Source organism: Corvus hawaiiensis, chromosome 1, assembly GCF_020740725.1.
Source record: "Corvus hawaiiensis isolate bCorHaw1 chromosome 1, bCorHaw1.pri.cur, whole genome shotgun sequence".
Taxonomy (NCBI): Eukaryota; Metazoa; Chordata; class Aves; order Passeriformes; family Corvidae; genus Corvus; species Corvus hawaiiensis.
In genome coordinates this window covers 4,511,817-4,533,466 of record NC_063213.1, presented here as the reverse complement: position 1 = coordinate 4,533,466, position 21,650 = coordinate 4,511,817, and the positions used below count along the sequence as shown (strand labels likewise).

Sequence of the window (21,650 nt, the reverse complement as noted above, 5' to 3'; positions counted from 1 at the left end):
GGGTCACGGGTTGGACTCGATCTCAGAGGACTTTTCCAATCTAACTGATTCTGTGATGCTCCTGCTGGGCCTTGTCCAAATGTAGTTCTGGAGTGGCCTGGACAGAGATCTGTACTGTGTGTCAGGAGACACTTATGCCAGAGAGAACAGTGCTGTCACTAAGGCTGTTTCACTCTATTCTCGCTCAAATCACCCCCTGATGGCTACATCCCTGCCCAGCCCCCTAATACAACAAAAAGGGGAAATATTAATGTGGCTCTGACAGGGTGTGTGTTCAAAATCACTCTGTTTGTCTGCTTTTGGCTGAACAACTTGCTCTTGTATTCAATGTCAGTTCATTTCTCATCAAGATCTGAACGCGTCAACCCAGAGCATTCAGAGTTTTTACAGTATTACAGTTATTCTTTACAAAACAGGCCCAATGGATCTCTAGTAGTAATAAATCCAGAACCACGTCCCATCTTTGGTGGTCAAAGTGTTCAGATCTGGGCTGCCCTCAGATGACAATGCTCCATGACAGCACAGATATGACCATCTCCAAATTCCCAAACTCTTCCAGCAAGTACAACATTCTGCATAAAAATAAAGTCCTAAAAATGGTTAGGGATCCATTTCAAACTGGTTTTGATGCTGAGTACAAAACACAATTCTTGGCTATGAACTGAACATTTTTCAGCTTCCAGGCTGCTACCAAAAACAACAGGGTACTGCAAGGTACAACAGGGTACTCCAAGGAAGTTTTCAGGAGGAACATACTCTTTCTCCAAAGTGCTGCAGGAGACACAGTAAAAGAACATCCTTTGCAGTCTCTGTCTATGGAGCTCTGTGGAAATGAGGAAGATAAAATATTCCAGTAGCAAAACTTTTAATTGTACAATGATTGGTGGGTTTAAAACTTTAAAACATGAAAAATTAGCATAAGAACTTTCAGTTCTGACTGAACACCTGCCACATAAACCACGGCTCCAGCTTGTAAGGAGAGGTGCTACACAACCTGCAAATACCCACATCCAGCGAGTGTCCCTGGGAACACCAGACGGGCAGATCCTGACTTACTTTACCATGCCAGTCCTCTATCTTTGGCTTGTTCAAGGTGATTAACCATTATCCAGGCACCCTCAGCAGAAAAACCTCTTGCTGAGTGCTCTTCCAGCCTTCAGCAAGCATCTTTCTTGCAAGAGAAGTAAAAATCTATCCCTCTGTCTTTGTGCTGCGCTGGCACCTGTGCAGGTCCCCTCCTGCCCCTGGGATGGGGACTTCCTCCCTGTGACAAATGACAGAGGAACAGCGAGATATTTACTGATGCTGCAGAGTGAATCTGGTCACAAAGCAGTGCTGACACGCACGAAGAACATGCAGGTGGAACTTCTGCCTCCCAAGTTCATAAAAAAGGCAGAAGGGCTTGACAGGCACTGCTCTAGGCTGGGATTTAGGAAACCAGGGTTTTCTGGTAAGGTGAGCTGGGAAAGTTGATCAAAATTAAACTTTTGCCTAATGGAGAAGCTTTTTGGCTTAAAGTTTCATCACTGCCTCAAACCAGTGTCTCACCAAGGGGCTCTTGCATAAAGGCCTTTCTCTGATCCCAGGAAGTCACTAATCCAGACCCTCCAACAGCATGGATGAAGCAGAAGGCTTTGCTTCCACAAAACTTTCCACTCATGGCAAAGGAATCTGGCCAAAAAATTTGGTACTGTACCTTGGGATTAAAACCTGAAATGGGGACATGCTTCATTTGTCACCAACTTGGTACAACACCTAAATTTGAGCCTCCACAAAGTATCCTCACTCAGGAGGAAGGAGGATGGATGCACGGGAGAAAGGCAAAATGCTGAAAACTCCTTGTAATACACAACCACTGGTTACATCCATTTCCTTCCATACCCATCTCCTCTAAGAACAGCATCCCAGGCAGCAGATAAAAGCCTTGACATGTTGCAGGATCAACATCTCGTTCTGCCCCCATTCTAAAGGGGAGATACACCCAAAAAGCAAAGTGCAAGGAGCAGCCTCCATATTTACAGGTCTTGCTGACTCCAGTTTGGACACACTCAAACAGGAAGTTGGTTGCTTTTACTTCCAACTCCTGAACAGAGAAAGAACAGGGGGATGGCTCCCTTCTGTCCATCTGCACTGGGCAGTGGTCAGGCCACTGGAGGCCTTGGAGAAACCCCAGCCCTCGGGTGGGACTGCCAGGGCAAGGAAGGATGCTCTGAAGGACATGCTCTGGCTAAGCCCTGCTGACTATACAAGGGAGAGAGAAGCAGCTAAAATTTGCCTCCTTCACCACAGCAGGCAGGACAGACAGAACTAAATAACCCTGGCTGCATAGTCCCTGCTGTGATGTAATGTGACCTTGCATTAAAACAACTTTTTTCCCTTTACACCTGAGAAAGAAGAGCAGAACTCACAGAGACTGATGCAGAGCAGCCCCCTGGAGCCCTCCCACCCCGTCTCAGCCTTCCCAGTACTCACAGGCCTCTGGGGGATGTGTCGGCTCCACTCTGGGGCTGTCACCACTGGCCGTGGGTAGGACTCGCCTAGAGTTACTCCTGTCTGGGAGAGAGCAGCACTGCTCAATACCCAGGGGGTGTGGATGTCTGCTCCCTTTATGCCCTGCAGTTCTGGCACCCACAGCCGGATGTAATCCCCCTGCAAACAGAACCAGTGGGACAGGATCCATTCAGTAACAATGTGCAAGTGCTTCCCAGCAAGGCTCTTTCTCAATGGGAAAGAGAGGAGCTGGATTTCCACGTAGAGAAGCTGGTGGTGTACAGCATCAGTTATCTCTGACAAGCCTTAGCCCCTCCTGCTAAACCCTCTACCCAGAACTAGTGCCTAAAGAGAGACCTGGATGCTGGAGTTCTTCTCCCAGGCTCACTCTGCAAGCAGAGGAGGGAGGCAGAGGTGAATTTTCAGCACTGTTCACCTGTCCTGTTTGGGACATCCTGAACTTAAGTCACTCCCAAGAAGTTTCCAGTGACTGAAGGAAATTAGGATGACTAGCTCAGCTGCAGACTCTTGTGTTCCTGAATCTCTCCTATTAACTTTACTGCTATGTCCTCTACTAGGACTAATTTCTGATTTCTTGTTAAATCCTGCCAGCTACAGTGCCAAAGGCAACAGCACAGCCTGACATGAAGCTAAAGAATAGTATGGAAACAGGTAATCCAGTGTGTAAAACACTGGCTAAACACATGCAAAGGGCAATTTTTCTGCTCCCAGCATTTAAGAGAGGATAGTCAGAGGAGTCACAGGTTTAATCTACTCTTCAGCACCTCTCAAGGAGCAATTCTGTCTCTCTGGTAACTCCTGAGTTCTCCAAGAAGCTGCTCCGTGCTCAGGAAAGCATCTGTGTGAGGTCCTGATGGGATGTAGCTGTGACTCGAAAAAAATGGTGATGAAACACTAAACACACTGACCAGGAAGGGTATGGGGAGCTCCAGCCTCCCTGGGGACAGCAGCAGGTTGTTAAAGTCACATCTTCCAGTACACAACAAGGAACCTGCCTGACTGTTGGCCAGGACACACAAGAACTGGTTTTCTATCTACACAACACATTGATCTCCTCTGCTGCCTGAAAACACCACGTCCTTCACTCACTCATCCCTGTAAAACAGCCAAGCAAGACTTACATTCCCATCGTAATCCAGGCCTTGTTTGATCATGTTAAACTTCCTGTTGTCCCGTGGGTCCGTGCCAATGCCAGCGCTGTATAACCAGTTGCCATAATTGCTACAAACATCGTAATCCACCTTGAGAACACAGGGAGAAAACAGTCAGAAGAGCTGGGCTGGCCCTTGGTGAATCTTCTCATCCATCCTTTAGCTCAAGAGGAAAATTCCTTGAATGGGATTCACTCCAGCCAGACTGGAGTGGTCAGAGGTCTCCACGGTAGGTACAGGCATCTGGCTCAGAAAAGGACCTGCCTGGCTGCTTCTTACAGCTGGGATTGGCTTCCCAGGCTACTTCAATTCGTGATCCTTAGGTCGATGAGACAGATAAAAGTCCAAACAAAGTCTCTGTCTCAGTGTTCTTTCTTTTAAAGAAAATCCTTCTCTTTCTGCCATCATCTGGCAGACTTCACAAGTAGCCCTAGCTTTTGAATGCTCATATTCCAAAAGGAAGTATTCAAATGTGAGAGAAAATCCTTCCTGACCAGTTACCCAGATACCACACACTGGCAAAATCATCTCTGCAGGTCCTACTAGGCAGTTTGGAGAGAAGTCTAACTCAGACTGGGCAGACAAACCACACAGTGTATATGACAATGCAAACGATACAAACACTGCAGTTTTTTCCCATTGTCAAGTTATTCCTCATCTAAACAAATAAAAAGCTCTCAAGGATGCTTATATAAAATGGAGCAGGACTTTTGGAACAGGCACAAATGAGAGCAGAACATGATCCCATCTGAATGCTCTTCAGCTGGGCAGGGTGGCATAAATTCAACACCAGAAGTTTTCCAGTTGTAGGACAATTCAAACCCAGCTCAGGAGGGAAGTGAAGTGATAGCAAGGAGGGTGTGGGATCTCTGAGCATTCCTAGGGGTGTCTGTGCTGCAAAAGCAGCAGCTGTGGCAGAAGGAGCTGTTTCACTGCGGTTCTCTTCTCCCTTTACTGCAGCCACAGCAGCAACCAGTCCACACAGAGGTGTTTCCAATACCTCAGCCACTCCTTGGAGCGAGGAGCTCAATGCACCAGGATGGCAGAAGGCTCAGGGAATGGGCTCTGTCAAGCTGCCCTTTCTCTGCAGAGCCAGTGAGTGCTGGGGTCAGGGTGAGCAGCAGCCAGCTCTGCTCCCTGTGCACCAGGCTTCCCCTTCCCAGCTCACTTCCTCCAGCTGGTGAGATAAGGAGAGGAAGAAAGATGCCATCGGAGGCCTGACTGTGTGATTAACATGCAGGGAAGTGTGTGTGGGAGGCGAGGGCAAATCCAAGGGGGCCTGGAGAAGGCAGGCTCATTTCCCCCTCAGCCTTGGCCCTTCCTGGCATTCTCTTCTGTTTGTTTCTCTGCCTTTCCTTGGGGCCTGACCCTGCAAATGAGATCAATGAAGTCAGAGCTGAGATATTCTCAGTTCAGGACACCAGTGGTCTCTGGCCTTTCCCCTGGCTCCAGAGGGTTGCAGAGGGCTTGTGCCTCAGTTTCCCTGCCTGTCTGGTGTGGATGGCACACACATACACTTGTGGGCCTTTGCTGGCAGTACTGGAGATGAAATAGGCATTGCTTTCCTTTTTTTAGAGGCAAGTGAGACAGTTTCAGCTTTGTACTGGCCTCTACCCTTCTACAGCTATGTCTTCCCCACTAAGCCGATGTCTCCTGTGTGCTGCTCTGTCACCAGGCCACAGTGACAGAGCTGTGTGACACAAGCAGAAAGAATGGGACAGATGGGCACAGGGACCAGCCTGTGCCACACCAACCATCAGCATCTGGGGCTCCCTGAGGTGAAAGGGCAAGTGCAGAGTGCTAAATCCTGCTTCCAGCAAGGCTGGTAGCATTCATGTCCTTAGGAATAAATGTAGATAACACAGGGAGCATCCTTCTAGTGTGAGACCTTCCAGGTCTTCCTCATTTGTGGAATAGGACAGACTTGTGGAAGGCTCTTGCTCTTATCTGGAAAAGCATCACTGCATGGAGCTACCAAAAGCCCTTTCTGGAGGATCCTGAAGTCCTGCACTGTGTTCTTGTGCAAGCCCACTGCTGCTCATGGCACTGGTGTGGGAGAGCACCCAGAGTTTCCTCCTGCAGCCGAAGCCATGTCAGAGCCCAGCACCAAGGAAGTTAAAAAAAAATTACAGTCACACAAAAGGTCTCTTTTAACTGTAGATAACAGAAAGCCCAGTTGCCTTGTTCTGTCTCTCCAGCACTCTGAATGAGTGGAAAATTTTCTGATTGCCAGTAGCCTCCTGTATCCCACAGATAAGACCTTTAATGTGAGGCTGATGTGTTTGGCCTTTTTCAGTCAGTGCCATGAGAATCTATGGGGACTGAGGTTGGAGAAGTGACCCAGCCATTCAACTGAGCTCACACAGCTGCTGATTGATATATGAGAGAGCAATTGGTGCTCCACTTGGCAGGGAGGCCTGTAACACCCCAGAATGAAGGAGGATGCCTGCAGCCAGGGTGGAGCTCCCTGGAAGCTGATCCAGCTATTGTTCCTACTTGCCTGTTCTTGACTAGATGGCTTCTCTGTCCACAGCTATCAATGCACAGACACTGTGCCAGCACACATTTCTTTTTATCTTCTATTTCTGGGCTCCCCTCCTCCCCAGCCTCTGGGGTGAGCAAAACAGAGCATTGTTAATTTATGTTTGAATGTTTTCTCCAGTGCGATGGATCTCTGGCTAAAACCCTACACAGAGGATCAACACTTTTACTGCAAACTTCCTAGCTACATCTTGGTTGATGGCAGCTTCACTGTGGCAAAATTCCCTTTACTTATGCAAGCTTTGGGAAGTTCATACCCTGCAGAGTATATACATGGTCTTGTATCAGCCTGAAAATTACTGATCATCACCTGTATCCTTTCTTACTAATCAGGGCTGTCCTCCTGCCTGCCATTAAACTCCAGGTACACAAAGGGACCAATCTTACCAGCAGGTATTCGAACCATTCTGCCCCCATCCTCCAGTCCAGCCCCAGGTACTTGGTGAGGAAGCTGGCGACGTTCTGCCGCCCTCTGTTCGACATGAAGCCCGTGGCACTCAGCTCCCGCATGTTGGCATCCACAAAAGGAACCCCAGTTTTGCCCTCTGCAGAGACAAAAGACAGCACTGGGATAACAGGATGTTTTTGGGCACTCATAAACCAGCCTGTGGTCATGTATTCACAGCCATTTCCAAGACAGTGCCAGTGCACAGTGGCAGGGAGAGATTTCAGTGTGGTTTAGCTGGAGTGCAGGCACTAAGATCCACTGGAAATTAAATGGGATACCATACTGAAAATTAAGTTGAGGAGAAGCTTTGGCTAGGAAAAAATAAAACAGGTACAGAAAAATCTCAGACTGGATAAAGAATCGGGTGTGTTGCAGGGAATTTTGCAGAGTAAAATAAATATGTAGGCAATAGTGAGATGGGCCAAGAACAGAAAGATTCTTGACAGGTGACTAACAGAGGATGTACTGGACAAATCCCCTAGGGTTAGTACCTGAAAAGTAGAGTTTGTCTGTTGTTAAGGAAAAGATTTATTGTGCCTGGATGATTTATTTTATCCTGTGTGCAAATGGGTACACATGGCATTAACATGAAAAAAGATACAGAGGTGTGCATTTCACCGATTCTGATACTTTAATCTGTCAGTCCCTCCAAATTTTGAGGTATTATGCTTGCTATTCATGTTACAACAACAAAGTTATAAAAGCTAAAGAAAAGGCTGTGGGATTACAAAAGATGAGATTTAGTCTAAATCTGTTGTAACCTTGTAACCAAAAGCAAACAGAACCAAACATAGCAGGTTTGGCAATCTAACATTGATAAGAAGGGCTGGTCAGCCTCTGTGTGACTAAACAGAAGGGACCAGCAGGTCACAAACACTCCCTCCTGGGCAGGAAAATCTACCTGCAGTGCACCTCACAAAGCAGGGTAACCCTGTGAGCTGCTCCTGTACGGTGCTCAGTCTGGGAAGGGAAGCCACACACATTCATCCCTGGTGATGCCAGTTTAAATGCCAGCCCTGACCATGCTGGCAGGTCCCCTACAGAGACCAGAGTCAGTGTGGGGCATGTGTGAGCCCCAACAGACACGTGGAAAACAAAACACACCCAGCCAAACCTGCGGTTTCTACTGACCTTTCCAACAGTCGAAGAGCTGAAGGTCCTTTTTCCAGGGGATCTCTTTACTTTGAAGCCCTGTGGAGGAAAATAATGACCTGCTGATGAAGAAACACTGACAGTCAGTTCCTCATACAACAACACAGCCAGGGGTGCTTGGTGGACACAAGGCATGAGGGTGAAACTCAGCTGCTCAGTGCCGTGACAAACAAACCTTCTGCACAGGTTTAGAGGTGATCCATTCCTCCCCTCAAGTATTGCAAAGGGGTGTCTTTTGCACACAGAGGGTGCTCAAGTTCTAGTGGATTTTGACTGTTTGTTTTGCTGGTGTTTGCCTTTTTTTTTTTAAATTAAAATGACTCAGACCTCACAAGTGGACGGAGATGTGCTCTGGCTTACGCTGGTATTTTCTTTTTCAGCTTTACTCCAGGACAATATTTTTGTGAAATCCATTTCTGTAGCAGGTACTAAACACAGAATTACCTGGCAGAAGCCCCAGGTAAGATTTTGCCCCTGCAGTGGGATGGGAACAGATGAGGGGGATGATTTAATGTTTGCAGGATCCACTGGCAATTACAGCCTTCAGTGCAGTGGAGCAGAGGCAGCAGGGACAACTCAGCTCTAGCTACAACCATTCAAGATTAGGCTCACTACTGGCATCCAGTGCCATCAGAACAGCCACACAGGCCTGGCAGATGTGACACAGGCCCTGAGGGAGACGTGTCCCTCTGCAGCCACAGCTGGATGCGAGGCAGGCTGCCCTGGGGCATCTAAGCCAGTGCAGCATCAGCTGCAGAACAGCTCACCCAGCACAAGCATCTTCCAACATATGGACTGGGTATTTGTTATTGCACTGAGTGTTCAGACCCCCATTTCACATGCACACTCCTGTCACTGGGGCTGGAGCTGAATCTCATTCTGGTTCCTATGTAGTGCAATATCTGGTTTCTTGGGATTCCTCCTGCTGGCTCAGTTCCTGCTCTATCCCAGGTCCTCTGGGGAACTTGGGCAAGCCTGAAGCCTGGATTCTACTTAAAGGTGGAATGTCTCTGGAAACAGCATCTTCACTCTCATTGTGCTGCTGTTTCCCATGGACATGTGTCAATAATACTCCCCATATCTAATTAGATTTGGGGCTTGGTGTCCAGCACCGTGGTGCTGAGGCACTTCTGTGCTAACAGAGAGTCCCCAGCAGCATCCCAGGGTGGTGACACAAGCACTATGAGAAGAACATTTGTACAACTTAATGCCAACAGCCTCTTCTCTTACTTTCCCTGTTGTAAGAGAGTACCTTTCCCCTCTCAGTGTGGTGATCCATACACACCTCTTAATGAGAAAATCCTTCTGCCGTACTTCAGGGCCACAAACCGAAAGTAATCCCTCCACAGCAGCTCAAACAGGACCCTGAAACACAAAGCCATCTCTGCATTTCACTGTGGGTCAGATATGACTCCTGAATTGGGATTTCGCTTCCATACAACCCATCATTAACACCTCGAGGTTTATTCATGACAAGCGATTTCAGGGACCTTCCCCATGACACCAGTTCTTTCTCCAAGCCTACTTACCTGGATTACAGGGAAGGCAAACTCTGCATGAATCACTTGGGAAGCTCTCCTTAGCTCGTGTGCAGGAGCAGAGTTTCAGGAAACGTGCTCCTCCTCCATCCCTAGTGGGATGTAATCCTCCAGGGCGAGGGCCTGACTCAGCTTCACACTTCCGCAGGAACGAGCACATCAGCACATTCCTAAGAGCTTTGCATTGATTTAAGCAATAACCTTTGCAAGGGACTCTAAGACACCTTTCGAAACTGGTTGACAGTGCTCCAGCCCCTGAGATCAGGTGCTAGGCCGACGGAAAATAGACAGTTTTATATAAAAACTTTTATATAAAAAGCGTTTCTTATGAAATGATGGCACATCAGCCTCAGAGGCCTGCTTCAGCTCTCTGCCATATGGGAAGCATTCTGTTCAGCTGATTTTTAGGCTGACAAGATCCTTCTGGAAAATCTGGTTACTGAACAGAATTAGGGAATCAGTTAGGTTGGAAAAGACCTCTGAGATCATCCAGACCCATCTGTGACCAAACACCACTGTGTCCATGGCACTGAGTCCAGTCTTTCCTTAAACACCTCCAGGGACAGTGACTCCACCACCTCCCTGGGAAGCCCATTCCAATGTCTAATCACCCTGTCTGTGAAGAAACTCCTCCTCATGTCCAACCTGAACAGGACACTGTTCAAATCTTAAAAAGTAATGTCATAATACTGAAGTTCAATGAGTCCCTCATGTGCAGCCACCTGTACTTCATTGTACAATTGACTTCTTGGGAGTTTGACAGCTTCATTTTCATAATTCCTGAGCACTTTAAAATGCTAAAATCACCATGGCATGCCAGCTGCCAGCAGGCTGGTTGACTGTTACATGGAAAACAGGAGTATGTTCATTTTTTGAAATCTTTCCTCTCTTAATTGTCTTTGAAGTAAAAAAAACCCAAACATACACTTCATGGGTGTTGATATTTTATCTGTCATTTGAATTTTAATGAAACTGAGCATTCTGGCTAGAATGGTTGGCAGTGTTTTGCCTGTTCTTCACCAACCACTGTGCTGTTTGACATGTTGCAAACATAACAAACCAAAATGAATATTTAGTTCCAGTTTGCACAGACATTACGGTTTAGGATTTTTCCCATCCAGGTCTCGTGTTAGGCCAGGCTCTAACATGAACCTGTTTCTCTATTAGAGTTCCAGGTTCTGATTCACAGTGTCTGGGCAGATCTGAGCAAGTTCGAGGCCAGCCCAGGGATGGATAAACTGAGTTCAACCATCCCCAGATTCCCCCAGGAGAACCTGCAGGCAGGACAGCAGGCAGTGGAGAGGCGAGGAAGAGCATGGGTGGCAAGGTGGGATGCATTAAACCCAATTCCCTGTGCCCTCTTCCCCTCTGCTCTGGCGTGGTGGTCATGGCCAGGCAGCTGAGCAAACATGGGGCCACTTGCTGGACTTGTGGCCATGGGACCTTCAAACACTGTGAGATTTGTACAAGTCACACAGTCACTGAGACTTTTGGGCTCATATCCTTGGCATGAGAAACCCTTTGGCTTTAATCTGTAAATTATTCTTCCTTCTCATTCAGCCCGTAATAACAACACAGAGATGGATGGTGCTGATTTGCTGAGCTTGTTTTCAAAAATCTTGCACCATGGTTTCCCAGCAATAATAATGACAACTGGCATTCATAATCTTTACTTACAAAGTGCCTAAAGCCCCTGGGTGTCAAAGACAGACTAATAAATCCATACTGAAAGAGAACTACAGTGCAACCAAGAGGAACCAGCCAGCAGGCACAGGAAAAACAAATATTAATTATTAAAAGAGTTAACAAATCACCCTCCTGTGCGTGAAATGCCAGGTTCCTTTTCAGAGAAAATAAGCCATGCTGATGGTGCACAGACATACCAGTATGTGCTCTGATTTGCTGTTCTCTCTCTCTCATACTTCTGGATCTGCTCATAGATGTACCGAGGTGAGATGCAGCCCAGTGCCAGCCTGAAAGCAGAGGAATGATGTCCTGAATGCCATGCAGGACTCACAGCTTGATGTCAGCTCAGAGGGAGGAGAGGGGCAATTTTGTGTCTAGAGTTGTTGTCTAAAAAGCTTTTCTTGTTTTGCAGTTCTGACCCTGACTTCCCAAACAGCTTTACTCAAGTTGTAACTTCCCTGCAACTCTTCAAGAGAGAGAATTCTCTTCAAAGAATCAAAATCCTCCCCTTCCTGGGGTATGACTGCTACAGGAGTCCCCAAGCTATGGAGAGAAATTATTTTACACAAGTTTGACAAGTTTTGCCGAAATGATTTAACAAACCCAGTGCCAAACCCAGAAAAGGATCTCAAATGCCAACCTCTGTATTACCTGTCCTACCTGTCCTTTTACCACAAATCTCCTTACCATAAGTTCAGGGCTCCTTTTCCTGCAGAACCTCAGGGTCTCGTTTGAGCAACCACAGAAGGCAAGTGACTGCTGAAAATCAGAGCCCTGGCAGGAAAACTAGGGAATCAAACCCTGCTCTGGCATTTCAACCCACTGGGCTCCTTCCATTTGTTCCAAATCAGTGCAGTTGCAAGACAGGAAAGAACTTGCAGACTCCAACCCCATCACACAGGGCGATAAGGAACAACCTTTACCTTGATTTACCTAGAAATGCATTTTACTGCCATTTCCACTACAGCTTGTGGAAACACTGGGTGTTCTAATGAATTGTGGAAAACAGGAAGAAAGGCCTTGAAGAGTTTTTCCTTAATTGTTGACCAGCTCTAATGGCCAGTATGAGATGGGAATGACTGGCTGCAGCCTGAACTGCTCTGATTTTGATTATGTGACAAAGGAACATTTTGGGGCAGGCAGATCAGGACTGGCTGCTCTGGGCAAATGGCCAGCTCGGAAAAACTCAAGTGGAGGCCACAAATAACAAACTTCCACAGGGCCAGCAGTCCTAGGATCCCAAAGTGCCACCAGATGGAGCCATCCACTGCAACCATCAAAGCACAAAGCTTGCTGGAAACAAGAAATCCTGACCCGTGACAGCCTCAGAAATTTGGTTCTCATTGCAATTCTGTTGGGAGAATCCAGATGCTCTCAGCTTAGGCCAAACTGTGTTCTGCTGCTGCAGTTCCAGTCTGGAATTAACTCTGCCCCTTCTAGCACCTGGAACTAAACCCCCTAATGAAAAATCAACATATTTACCCGAACAAAAGATCCTTTCCAACAGGAATAATCAGAAGTGTCTCTTCACCCCACAGAAGGAGAATGGCAGTGAGGTGGGGTGATTCGCCAGGAATTCAGGAAACCAGGATTAGGCTGAGTTCTGCTACAGCCCTACCAACACACTGAAGCTGGGTTGCTTCCCTGCCTTTCCCTTCCCACACAAAGCAGCACAAAGCCAAAGGCAAATGGTGAGTCCCTCCTGCTCCCTGTCCACACCGGTGCTCCCAGCACACCCAGCTCCTGGCACAGTTCTGCCTCGCTGCAGCAGTTCCAGGCAAGTGCAGCCTCAGAGCTGCTCTACCACAACAAAAAGGGCCAAAGGAACTACACCTAGATCCCTACCCATGCCCAGCAGCACCCAGCAGACAGGTAACATCAGTTTGGGATGAGAGCAGACAAGGATTTTCCAGTCTCAACAAAAATCTTTACCATGGTGCGAATTTGGTTGAGTAATCCATTCCCACCAGCCCATTCCGAGTCTCCTTGTAAGATGCAACCAGGTTCTGTGAGAGCAAAAGAACAAAAGGTTTTAATACTTTACAAGCAACCTGCTAAATGTTTTCTTTCCTTCTGGAGCCAGAGCAATCTGGCAGGGCTGGGCTCCCTCTCATGGCTGCCTGCAAGGATTGCACAGCTGCCCAACTCCTGCCTCCAGCACACAGGGATTAATCAGGCCAGCAGTTTCCATTAGAGCTCTGGGATGTGTGTCACAAGCTGTGCTCCCCGTTCAGCCTATAGCACGTTTCTTTCTACAAGCACTGTGCACCTGGCTGTGCTGCTCCCTGCCCATTCCCATCTGACTCTGGATCAGTAATCCACTGAAAAGCACCACTGGAACTGGCAGCAGGCTCCCTTGTCCAAGTAGCTGCTTGTTTGGGGGTTATAGAACCAGTCTGACAGCACCCAGCACTCAGCTGCAGGAAGCCTGACTGCTGTTCTTTCTGGGCTCCACACATTTACAGCAGGATGCAGATCTTCCGTGTTCTGAGCATTCCACTCTGTACTGCCGTACAGAGGAAAGACCAATCTCCCCTTGATCTCCTTTGCTGCCCAGGTTACAAGTGCTAAACTCCCTGGGGTAGACAATATTTGCATTACAAAAAAAGAAGGAACAGGTTTTCCAGTTCTGATTATATTAATGCTTGACCAAGAGCAGAAGCTACACACACTGGTACTCATTTTGGCTGGGATGGAGTTAATTTTCTTCACTGTAGCTACTCTGGGGCTGTTTTGGATTTGTGCTGAAAACAGTGCTGATAGCACACCAATGTTTTCCTTACTGCTGAGCAGAGCTCACACAGCCTCAAGGCCTCTTCTGCTTCTCTCACCACCCCACCCTGAGTAGGCTGGGGGTGGACAAGGATTTGGAAAAGGACACAGCTGGGACAGATGACCCCAGCTGGCCCAAGGGGTATTCTAGACCATATGATGTCATGCCCAGCATATAAAGCTGGAAGTGAGGACGTCTGGAGTGATGCCATTTGTCTTCCCAAGTAACTGTGATGGAGCCCTGCTTTCCCAGGGATGGCTGAACACCTGCCCACTGGTGGGAAAGTATTAAATGAACCCTTACTTCACTCTGCCTGCACACGCAGCTTTTGCTTTCCCTATTAAATGGCCTTTACCTCAACACATGACTTCTCTCACTTTAATCCTTCTGAATCTCCTCCATCCCACTGGCAGGGACTGAGGCAGCAGCTGCTGTAGGGCTGAGCTGCCTCATGGGGTTAAACCAGGACAATGCTCCCCCAAAAGCAAAGGAATGCAGGAACACAGCTGAAAGGATGCCCTGAGGCTATCCCAGTGAGGCACTGGGAACGCCACACTTTTAACTCATCTCAGCTGGAGAGGTGCTCCCTCCTTTATCCACAAAGCTGCTTGGGGTCTGATGCTGTTGGAAATCAGCACACGTGTCTTTTCAATTCAGACAAGGCAAATTTAAGACAGTTTCTCAAACTAGACCAGAAAGAAGTTCAAAAACTGTCTGACAAAATGCAATCAGCAGGAGCTTCACTCCACCAAAGCAAGGAAACAAACAGTAGCTGTCATTATTAGCTGCAAGTTTTTAAACCAAACTACAGAAACCTCCTGCTATTTGTAACTGCAGGCAGATCTTGGGTTGGTTGTTCCTCACCCCAGTTGCAATTCCAGCCTTTCGGGCCACTTTTCACTCCTCCAAAACAGAGGAACTACATTGCTGATGATGTGGGACATGAGCATTGAAGGAGCAAATCAAGGTAAAGCAGCTAAAAAATTTCGTCCCAAGTCCCAGAAGTTAATGGAAAAAAATACTTCAGAGGGATGGCCAGTAAACTAGGTTCCTAAGTATTTGGCTTACATTCTCCAGTCCCAGATGACTTCTTTTTGGTCTAGTTTGTCTCTCTGAAAAACTGAAATAATGCTAATTCTCTCCTTTGTGAAGTTTTATAGGGGAGCTAAGGAAATACTATTAGGAAGTGAAATTGCAGCCTCACCCACTTGCACAGCCGTGTGTACAAGGGGGAGGATGTAGGCAAGGAAATATAAGAGTTACCGTGTCCCAAAAATAATATTGCAGTCTCATTAAAGCCTGGGTCTCTCCTCCACTGCAGGGGAAGGCTGTTCGGGGGTCAGTCACAGGATCTGCCACAGAAAACACCATCACCTTGTTACCTCTTGGGAAAGCAACTCAAAAGCAGGCAGCTTAAAACCTAGGGATGCTCAGCAGTGGGAATGTGTGCTTTGGGAGCATAAAAGATTGTGTGGTCTTCCTTTACAATAAGGGTCACACCAAACATATTAAAAATCACTAAGAGGATGTTTCCTACCCAGCTGCAGGGCAGCTCCTCCACACGGATTTTACCTTTGTTTGCAGTGTGACTGAACTGAGGCTTAGTTACAGCTTGAAGGGCAACCACTGCCTCTTGTGTTTTGGTTCTCAGTAAGAGACGTATCATAGAATCACAGAATCACAGAATGGTTTGAGTTGGAAGGGACATTAAAGATCATCCAGTTCCAACCCCCTGCCATGGCAGGGACACCTTCCACTATCCCAGAGTGCTCTAAGCCCCGTCCAACCTGGCCTTGGACAGTTCCAGGGATGGCACATCCACAACTTCTCTGAGCAACCTGTGCCAGGGCCTCACCACCCTCACAGGGAAGAATTTCTTCCTCACATCTAATCTAAACCTACTCTCTTTCAGTGTGAGGACAAATATCTGACTAACCCTGCAACTAGAGACAGATGCTTCTGCAGCACCTCCCAGACTGAAAGGGCCATGATAACCCAATCATCCTTAGGGAACATCTTTCATGCATCTCTTGAGCACTAGGTGCCTCTGCATCTTTACAAGGAGACGTCTTTTCTGTGACAAAATATAATGTGCAGTGCGAGATGCTGGGTTTGTATTAACCACCAGAGCTCAAGTGCAGCCAGTACAGGTACCTACTTCATCCTGGCTGAACATCTGGGTATCTGGAGCAGCAGGAAATAATTTATTTTGTAAACCCCATTGTTAAAAACAGACCTAAGTAGGATATTTTTAAGAACAGAATCTAAGCAGGATTTTATTAGAGCAACTCCCAAATTAAGTTTTCTCACCCTTCTGCCCGAAATCCTCCATTGTAGGGATACTCCCTTCTTCCAGCCCTGGAGCCAGGGGCTTTAGCTGATCTGCCATCCGCAGGGTTGGCCGGACCTTGGCCTGGGATTCCAGCGCTTTTCGGAAGTGGGTGTAGACATCAGGTAACCTGCACAAATAGGAGCAGCCAGCTCACTGCAGGGCGGCTGCCCTGGCTCCTCCACACACACCCCCCCTCCTCAGGAGGAGGATTAGCATTCCGGGATGTCCTCTCAAGTTTGTGATGCCTGTTTGTACACTGCCAGGCACAATAGAGGCAGATGCCCCCGGGGATAACAGCCACCAGCAGCTCAGTCCTTTGCCCAGTATCTTTCTGCTTCTGATGCAAATTGTGCCTTTTCAATCTAAGGTGTGCCCTGATGGGGAAATCCATGAGATCCTGATTTAACTCACCTAACTTCTGATTAACACAGCTGATCTCAGTGTAAAAAAATCTACATCCTCCTGGTGCCTTTTCAGTCAAAGGAGAAAAACAGGCATTTTCATGGCCTGACTTGTCTGCCCTTATTTTATACATTTTCTAGAGAGTATCATGAATCACTCAACTCCATCAACTGCACCTCAAGTGACTACTGAGGGAGCCGTGAAGAGTACCCACAAAGGGGGGGGTTGGAAGTAAACAATCTTAGGTCCCTTCCAACCCAAACCTTTCTATCATTCTACGAAGATGCTCCAGGGGAAGTTTAGATTGAATATTTGGAAAAGTTTCTTCACAGAAAGGGTGGTCAGGCTGGAACGAGGTGTCCAGGGAAGTGGGGGAGTCACCACTGCCAAAGGGATTTAAAAGATGGGTGCATGTGGCACTGAAGGACATGGTTTTGTGGTGGGCTTGGCATAGTTAATGGTTTGACTTGATGATCTTAGAGGTCTTTTTCAGTCCCATAATTTGAATGGTCAAACACACACCTTGGCTTTATACACACTGAGGCACAAAAGAGTGCAGGAGGACGAATGTGCCACTTCCCCTTTGTATGCCTGAGCATGACAGCAGTGTTCCATAAGAGCACAAATAGATGGACTAATAGGTCCTTTCCCTGTGGGACCAGATGACTGGGAGCCCTCCTGAGTGAGAAACAAATGGAGGGGTGGAGGGGTGATACCGTGGAGCAGCTCACCTGTCAATAGGCCTGAAGGGAAGATCATCCCGATGATAAAGAGTGGACCCCCAGAATGTCTGAATCTTCACCCCGTGCTGACCACACACTTGGCACAGCCCCTTCTCCACATCCAGCTCCTCCTGCGTGGCCTAGAGAGAAAAAAAGAGTGAGGCCAGGGCTGCACAGATGCAGTTCCCACATGCACACTGACCCTGGTCCCTGCTCTTGCCCTCCTCATGCTTCCCCACCCTACCTTCATCCCTTTGCCCCATCGAGGACTCCCTCTCAGGGAGTCCCCATCTCCGGAACTACTCAGTTTCCCCAAGGTTAACATCACCACAGCCAAGCAAGGCTCTGAACACACAGGATCTGCATCACCACTTGGTTGTGGAAGAAACCTTCATGGCATAATTTTAACTGTGTCACTCGAGTATTTCCCTTACCTCTTCGTGGAAAACCACAGCGCTGACAGAGCCCAGCTGAGTAATCAGATCACGGACCACATCTTCTGGCTTCCCCTTCCTCACAACCAGGGTACTAAAATACAAAATATTGGCCTGAAATATGTTTGATGTTATTGTTATTTACGTGTACAAAGAGGCCCTCGTCCCATCCCTGGCAGGCACTTGTGTTCTAGTTTTCTGCAAAGCACAGACAGTGTGTGGGGGCAGACAGACAGGATTTGACCAGCCTGCATTTTTTAGGAGCCCCTGAACCGAGATTATAAGCCTCTGGGGCTTAGTTTGTGTCAGACACATTTCTGCCACTCTGGATGCCTTAGAAAGGATAACTGGGCACAAAGCCAGGCTGTTACCTAAAAGTGAATCAGTTCATCCTCACAGCTAAAGAGATTCAAGAGCTGACTGATGCATCTCGCCCAAGTTTCCCTGAGAGGTGGTGGGGGCCCCACCCCTGGAAATATTCAAGGTCAGACTGAATGGAGCTCTGAGCCTGACATGGCTGAAGATGTCCCTGCTCACTGCAGGGGGTTGGACTAGATGGCCTTTAAAGTCCCTTCCAACCCAAACTATTCTATGACTCTGTGATCTTTTGCTCTGCAAAGCCAGATAACATCTGGTAATGGATTCTTCAGGCCCTGGTCTACCCCAATTACGCTTCTAAAGGCATCATAAACTAGGATATCTGAAGACCTCCTTCCCACATAGTAACCTAGAGACTGGGTTTAGTGGGACAGGGCAAAAGCAAATATGACTGTCCAGTCTCAGAAGCCAGGATCCATGCTGGTTTGTCTCAAGCCAGTTCCCAGGGAAAACTCTCCAGGGACAAGGAAGACCCCAGGTTACAGTGGCTACTGTAACTGCCCACATCTCAAAAGTCTGCCTTTCGTGTTCCCCACTGTCAGCACTCTGGGCAAAGCACTTAAGGCTGACACTCCTCTGGGGTATCTGAGTTCCAGAAAGCAAAACCCACATGGCACAAAGCCTGGATGGCTCTTTGTTCCCCGTGCAGGTGACCACAGCAGGTCACCTGAACAGGGGCTACACATGGGACCCTACTGTACCTAATGGAAAGGCTGTGCCTCTCTGAAATAAGCCACCATCAGAGCCCAGAGTACCCGACATGACCCGAGTCACAGCACGGGTATGTGTTGAAAAAGAGAAGGAAAATAGGAATACATGTGTCATTTTGCACGGTGCTTTCTCAACTACCTTCCTTTTTTCTTGAGCGTTTCCCTCAGATCCTTCACACTTTCCAGCAGAAACCTGAGCCTGTGGGGTCCCGTCTTCGGGAAGCCGTGCCAGTGAGTGCCCAGGTAGTGCCGCGGGTCGAAGCAGTAGAGGGGAATCACGAAATCCGCGTTGTGCTGAGCCCAGTGGAGCACCTGGAAACAAGGAGGGGGCCGTGAGAGCTCCCGGGGCAGGATGCAGGGAGAATCCCTCCCCATCCTGCCCAACAGCGCGGTTATTCCTACAGAAACCCCCGGCGGTCCCTACCTGGTTGTCGTGGGCGCGCAGGTCACAGCGCAGCAGGCAGATGGCCGTGCCCGCTGTCCCGGACATGGTCCCTCGGCGTGGCCTCTCCCACCTCCCCCGGCCCGGCTCAGTCCTCCTCCGGTCCGGCTCAGTCCTCCCCCTGCCCGGCCCCTCATCCCGCCCCGCCGGGGAGGAGCCGTGCTGCCTCCGGATCCCCGCGTCCGCCCCCAGCGCTTCCCCGTGGGACGGGCAAGTCGTATCCAGCATCCCTGGAGGGCAGCAGGACGGGGACGAGGTCGATTCCCTCGGTTCGGGGTCCCCCTGCGTCTCACCAGAGCCCTGCCCCGGCCGGTCACACTTATTGCTGGGGTTTTTTTTAACCTCTTTATCTTTTTAAATCTCTTCATCTTTCACTCAGCAGCATCAGGGAACCGCCTCGCTCCGCGCTGCAGCGCGGCCCCGTCGTGCTGAGGCTCAGCCACGGTGACAGCGACCCTCTGCAGAGATCGGTGACACCGAGCCTCCCCCTGCTCTGATCGCGTTGATCGGTGCTTACCCTTTAAATGCCAAGGCTGGGATGTGGTGGCCACTAGCACAGGAACCAGCTTTGCAGTGAGCTGGTCACCTGCTGACCGACAAAAAGTGAGCTGTAGATTAGCAATAATTAATGTATTTGGTTCTCAGCACTGACAGAAGTGGCAGAAGTGAAAAGGCTTTGCCCTAGTCTATGGCTTCCGTCAGCTGGCATTGGACACCAGTGGTCAGACATCCCTTGCTCACTGAATTGTTCCTCAGGATCCTTTTTTTTCCGTTCAGCTACTCTCATAAGAGGAAACCAAGCACAGGAACTGCCTGCCCAAGGAAATAGTGGAGTCACCATCCTTAGGGACACAGCTTAGTGGTGGATGTGGCAGTGCTGGGTTAATGGTGGAGCTCAAGGTCTTTTCCAACTTAAATGATTCTGTGAAGTGCTCTGTTGATGTGGTCTCCAGCCACCTGTTTCCCTTGTGTAACTCCACTGATTGTCCTGGGATGGGAGAGAATGGAGAAGGGGTTGTTAACATGTTCCAGCAAGGAGCTGGTGATGATTCAGGGTCCGGGTTTACAGCAATGAGTTGCTGCAGCTCATTTAACTACCTGCATTGCTGAAGTGGAGCTTTTGGTGAAGCCACATGGACTCTGACCAGCTGACCAGAGATTAAATGTGGTACCCAAGCCCCAGTGGGTCCTGGGGAGTCCTGGCTTCATGTCCATCTCCTCCAGGCCCGGAGGTGCTCTGCATGCAGCGTGCATCGGCTGGCTGTGGGAAGTGATGTGGTTCCCTGTGTAACCCACATGACACATCATCTCCTGACCCTTTCTCTGTGCACCAAGGGCTCCTTTTCCTGGCTCAGCAGCTGCAGCCCATTGAGAACCAGTGACTCATCCCAGAGGGCTCATGTTCGGTAAAAGAAGAGAGGAGCCAAAACTTTGGCTCATGCCCAAGGAAAACATTGCTGTCGGCTTGCAATGCTTAGAAGACAACATGTCTCTTTATCATATCAGAAATAATGAAAAAACCCCAGTTTATAAATCTTCCCTGTTTGCCTTCTCCTTTATTTGGACGAGGACAAACAGTGCAGTTGGCTTTGTTTTTGTTTGCAGTCAGGCTTCCCCCACAGTGTCTTGGTTGACATTAAGCTGGGCCAAGTCTGGCAATGCTGACATCCTCTTGCAGCTTACTCAGAGCTTCGAGACAGCCACCCACGTGCACTGCCACGCCAAGAACCTCATCAAAAGGGTGTGCAAAAAAGGGGTGCCCTGCTGCCTGCAAAAGGGGTATTTCCCATTGGCAAGGAAGGCTGGCTTCCACTACAGACACCTCTGCAACATAACATTAAGATTTGAACCTCTTGATTTAACAGTGAGGAAAGAAATGTGGGTTTAACAGCAAGAGAGTCTCTGCCAGCTTTCAATTTGTATTGATGTGAAGGGTGTGAGGTGTCCAACACTGGCTGCAAGAGCCGCACAACAGACTCTGCACCCACATAGCTGTTGGATGTGGTGATCCAGGCAGCAAGAGTGGGCAGGAAAAACAGATGTCCATAAGGGATGGGCAGTTTGCTCAGGCCCAGAACACAGATTTGTAACCAACACTGTACCCTTGTGGCTGGAGGTTGGTTTTATTTCCTTTGCGCTCTTGTAGGAGAGTACAAATCCTGTTGCACACTCGAGGCAGTGCTTCCTAAAACAGTGCTGATCACATCCACCCTGGATTCTACCCTGAGAAAAGAGGGTAGGGGTTTTTTTCACTTATACAGTTGCTTCTCTTCAGATTCTGCAAGTACATCTGCCTAGTCCCTGCTTCTGTGAGACCTTATGAAATCATCCTCTGAAAATAAATGTAACAGGGGTGTTTAGGAAAGGCAGTGTGGGCAGGAGTTACTTTGTTCTAAAGTTAGAAACCAGGGGACCTGGCACTGGGAACTG

The 21,650-nt window shown here is 48.5% G+C and overlaps 1 protein-coding gene across 1 annotated transcript; it reads right to left on the bottom strand.

The window, feature by feature from the left end:
- Positions 1–848: 848 nt before the first annotated feature.
- LOC125331842 (cryptochrome DASH-like) lies at positions 849–19,302 on the bottom strand. The gene is made up of 14 exons (XM_048316248.1): positions 19,203–19,302; positions 18,918–19,090; positions 17,691–17,784; positions 17,266–17,396; positions 16,111–16,259; positions 15,064–15,152; positions 12,960–13,033; positions 11,225–11,314; positions 9,089–9,168; positions 7,783–7,842; positions 6,591–6,748; positions 3,633–3,752; positions 2,473–2,649; positions 849–1,264 (listed from the first exon to the last, which is right to left on the bottom strand). Exons 1-14 carry the CDS (start codon positions 19,266–19,268, stop codon positions 1,157–1,159), a joined length of 1,569 nt encoding a protein of 522 aa, XP_048172205.1. The 5' UTR covers positions 19,269–19,302; the 3' UTR covers positions 849–1,156.
- Between the last annotated feature and the right edge of the window lie 2,348 nt (positions 19,303–21,650).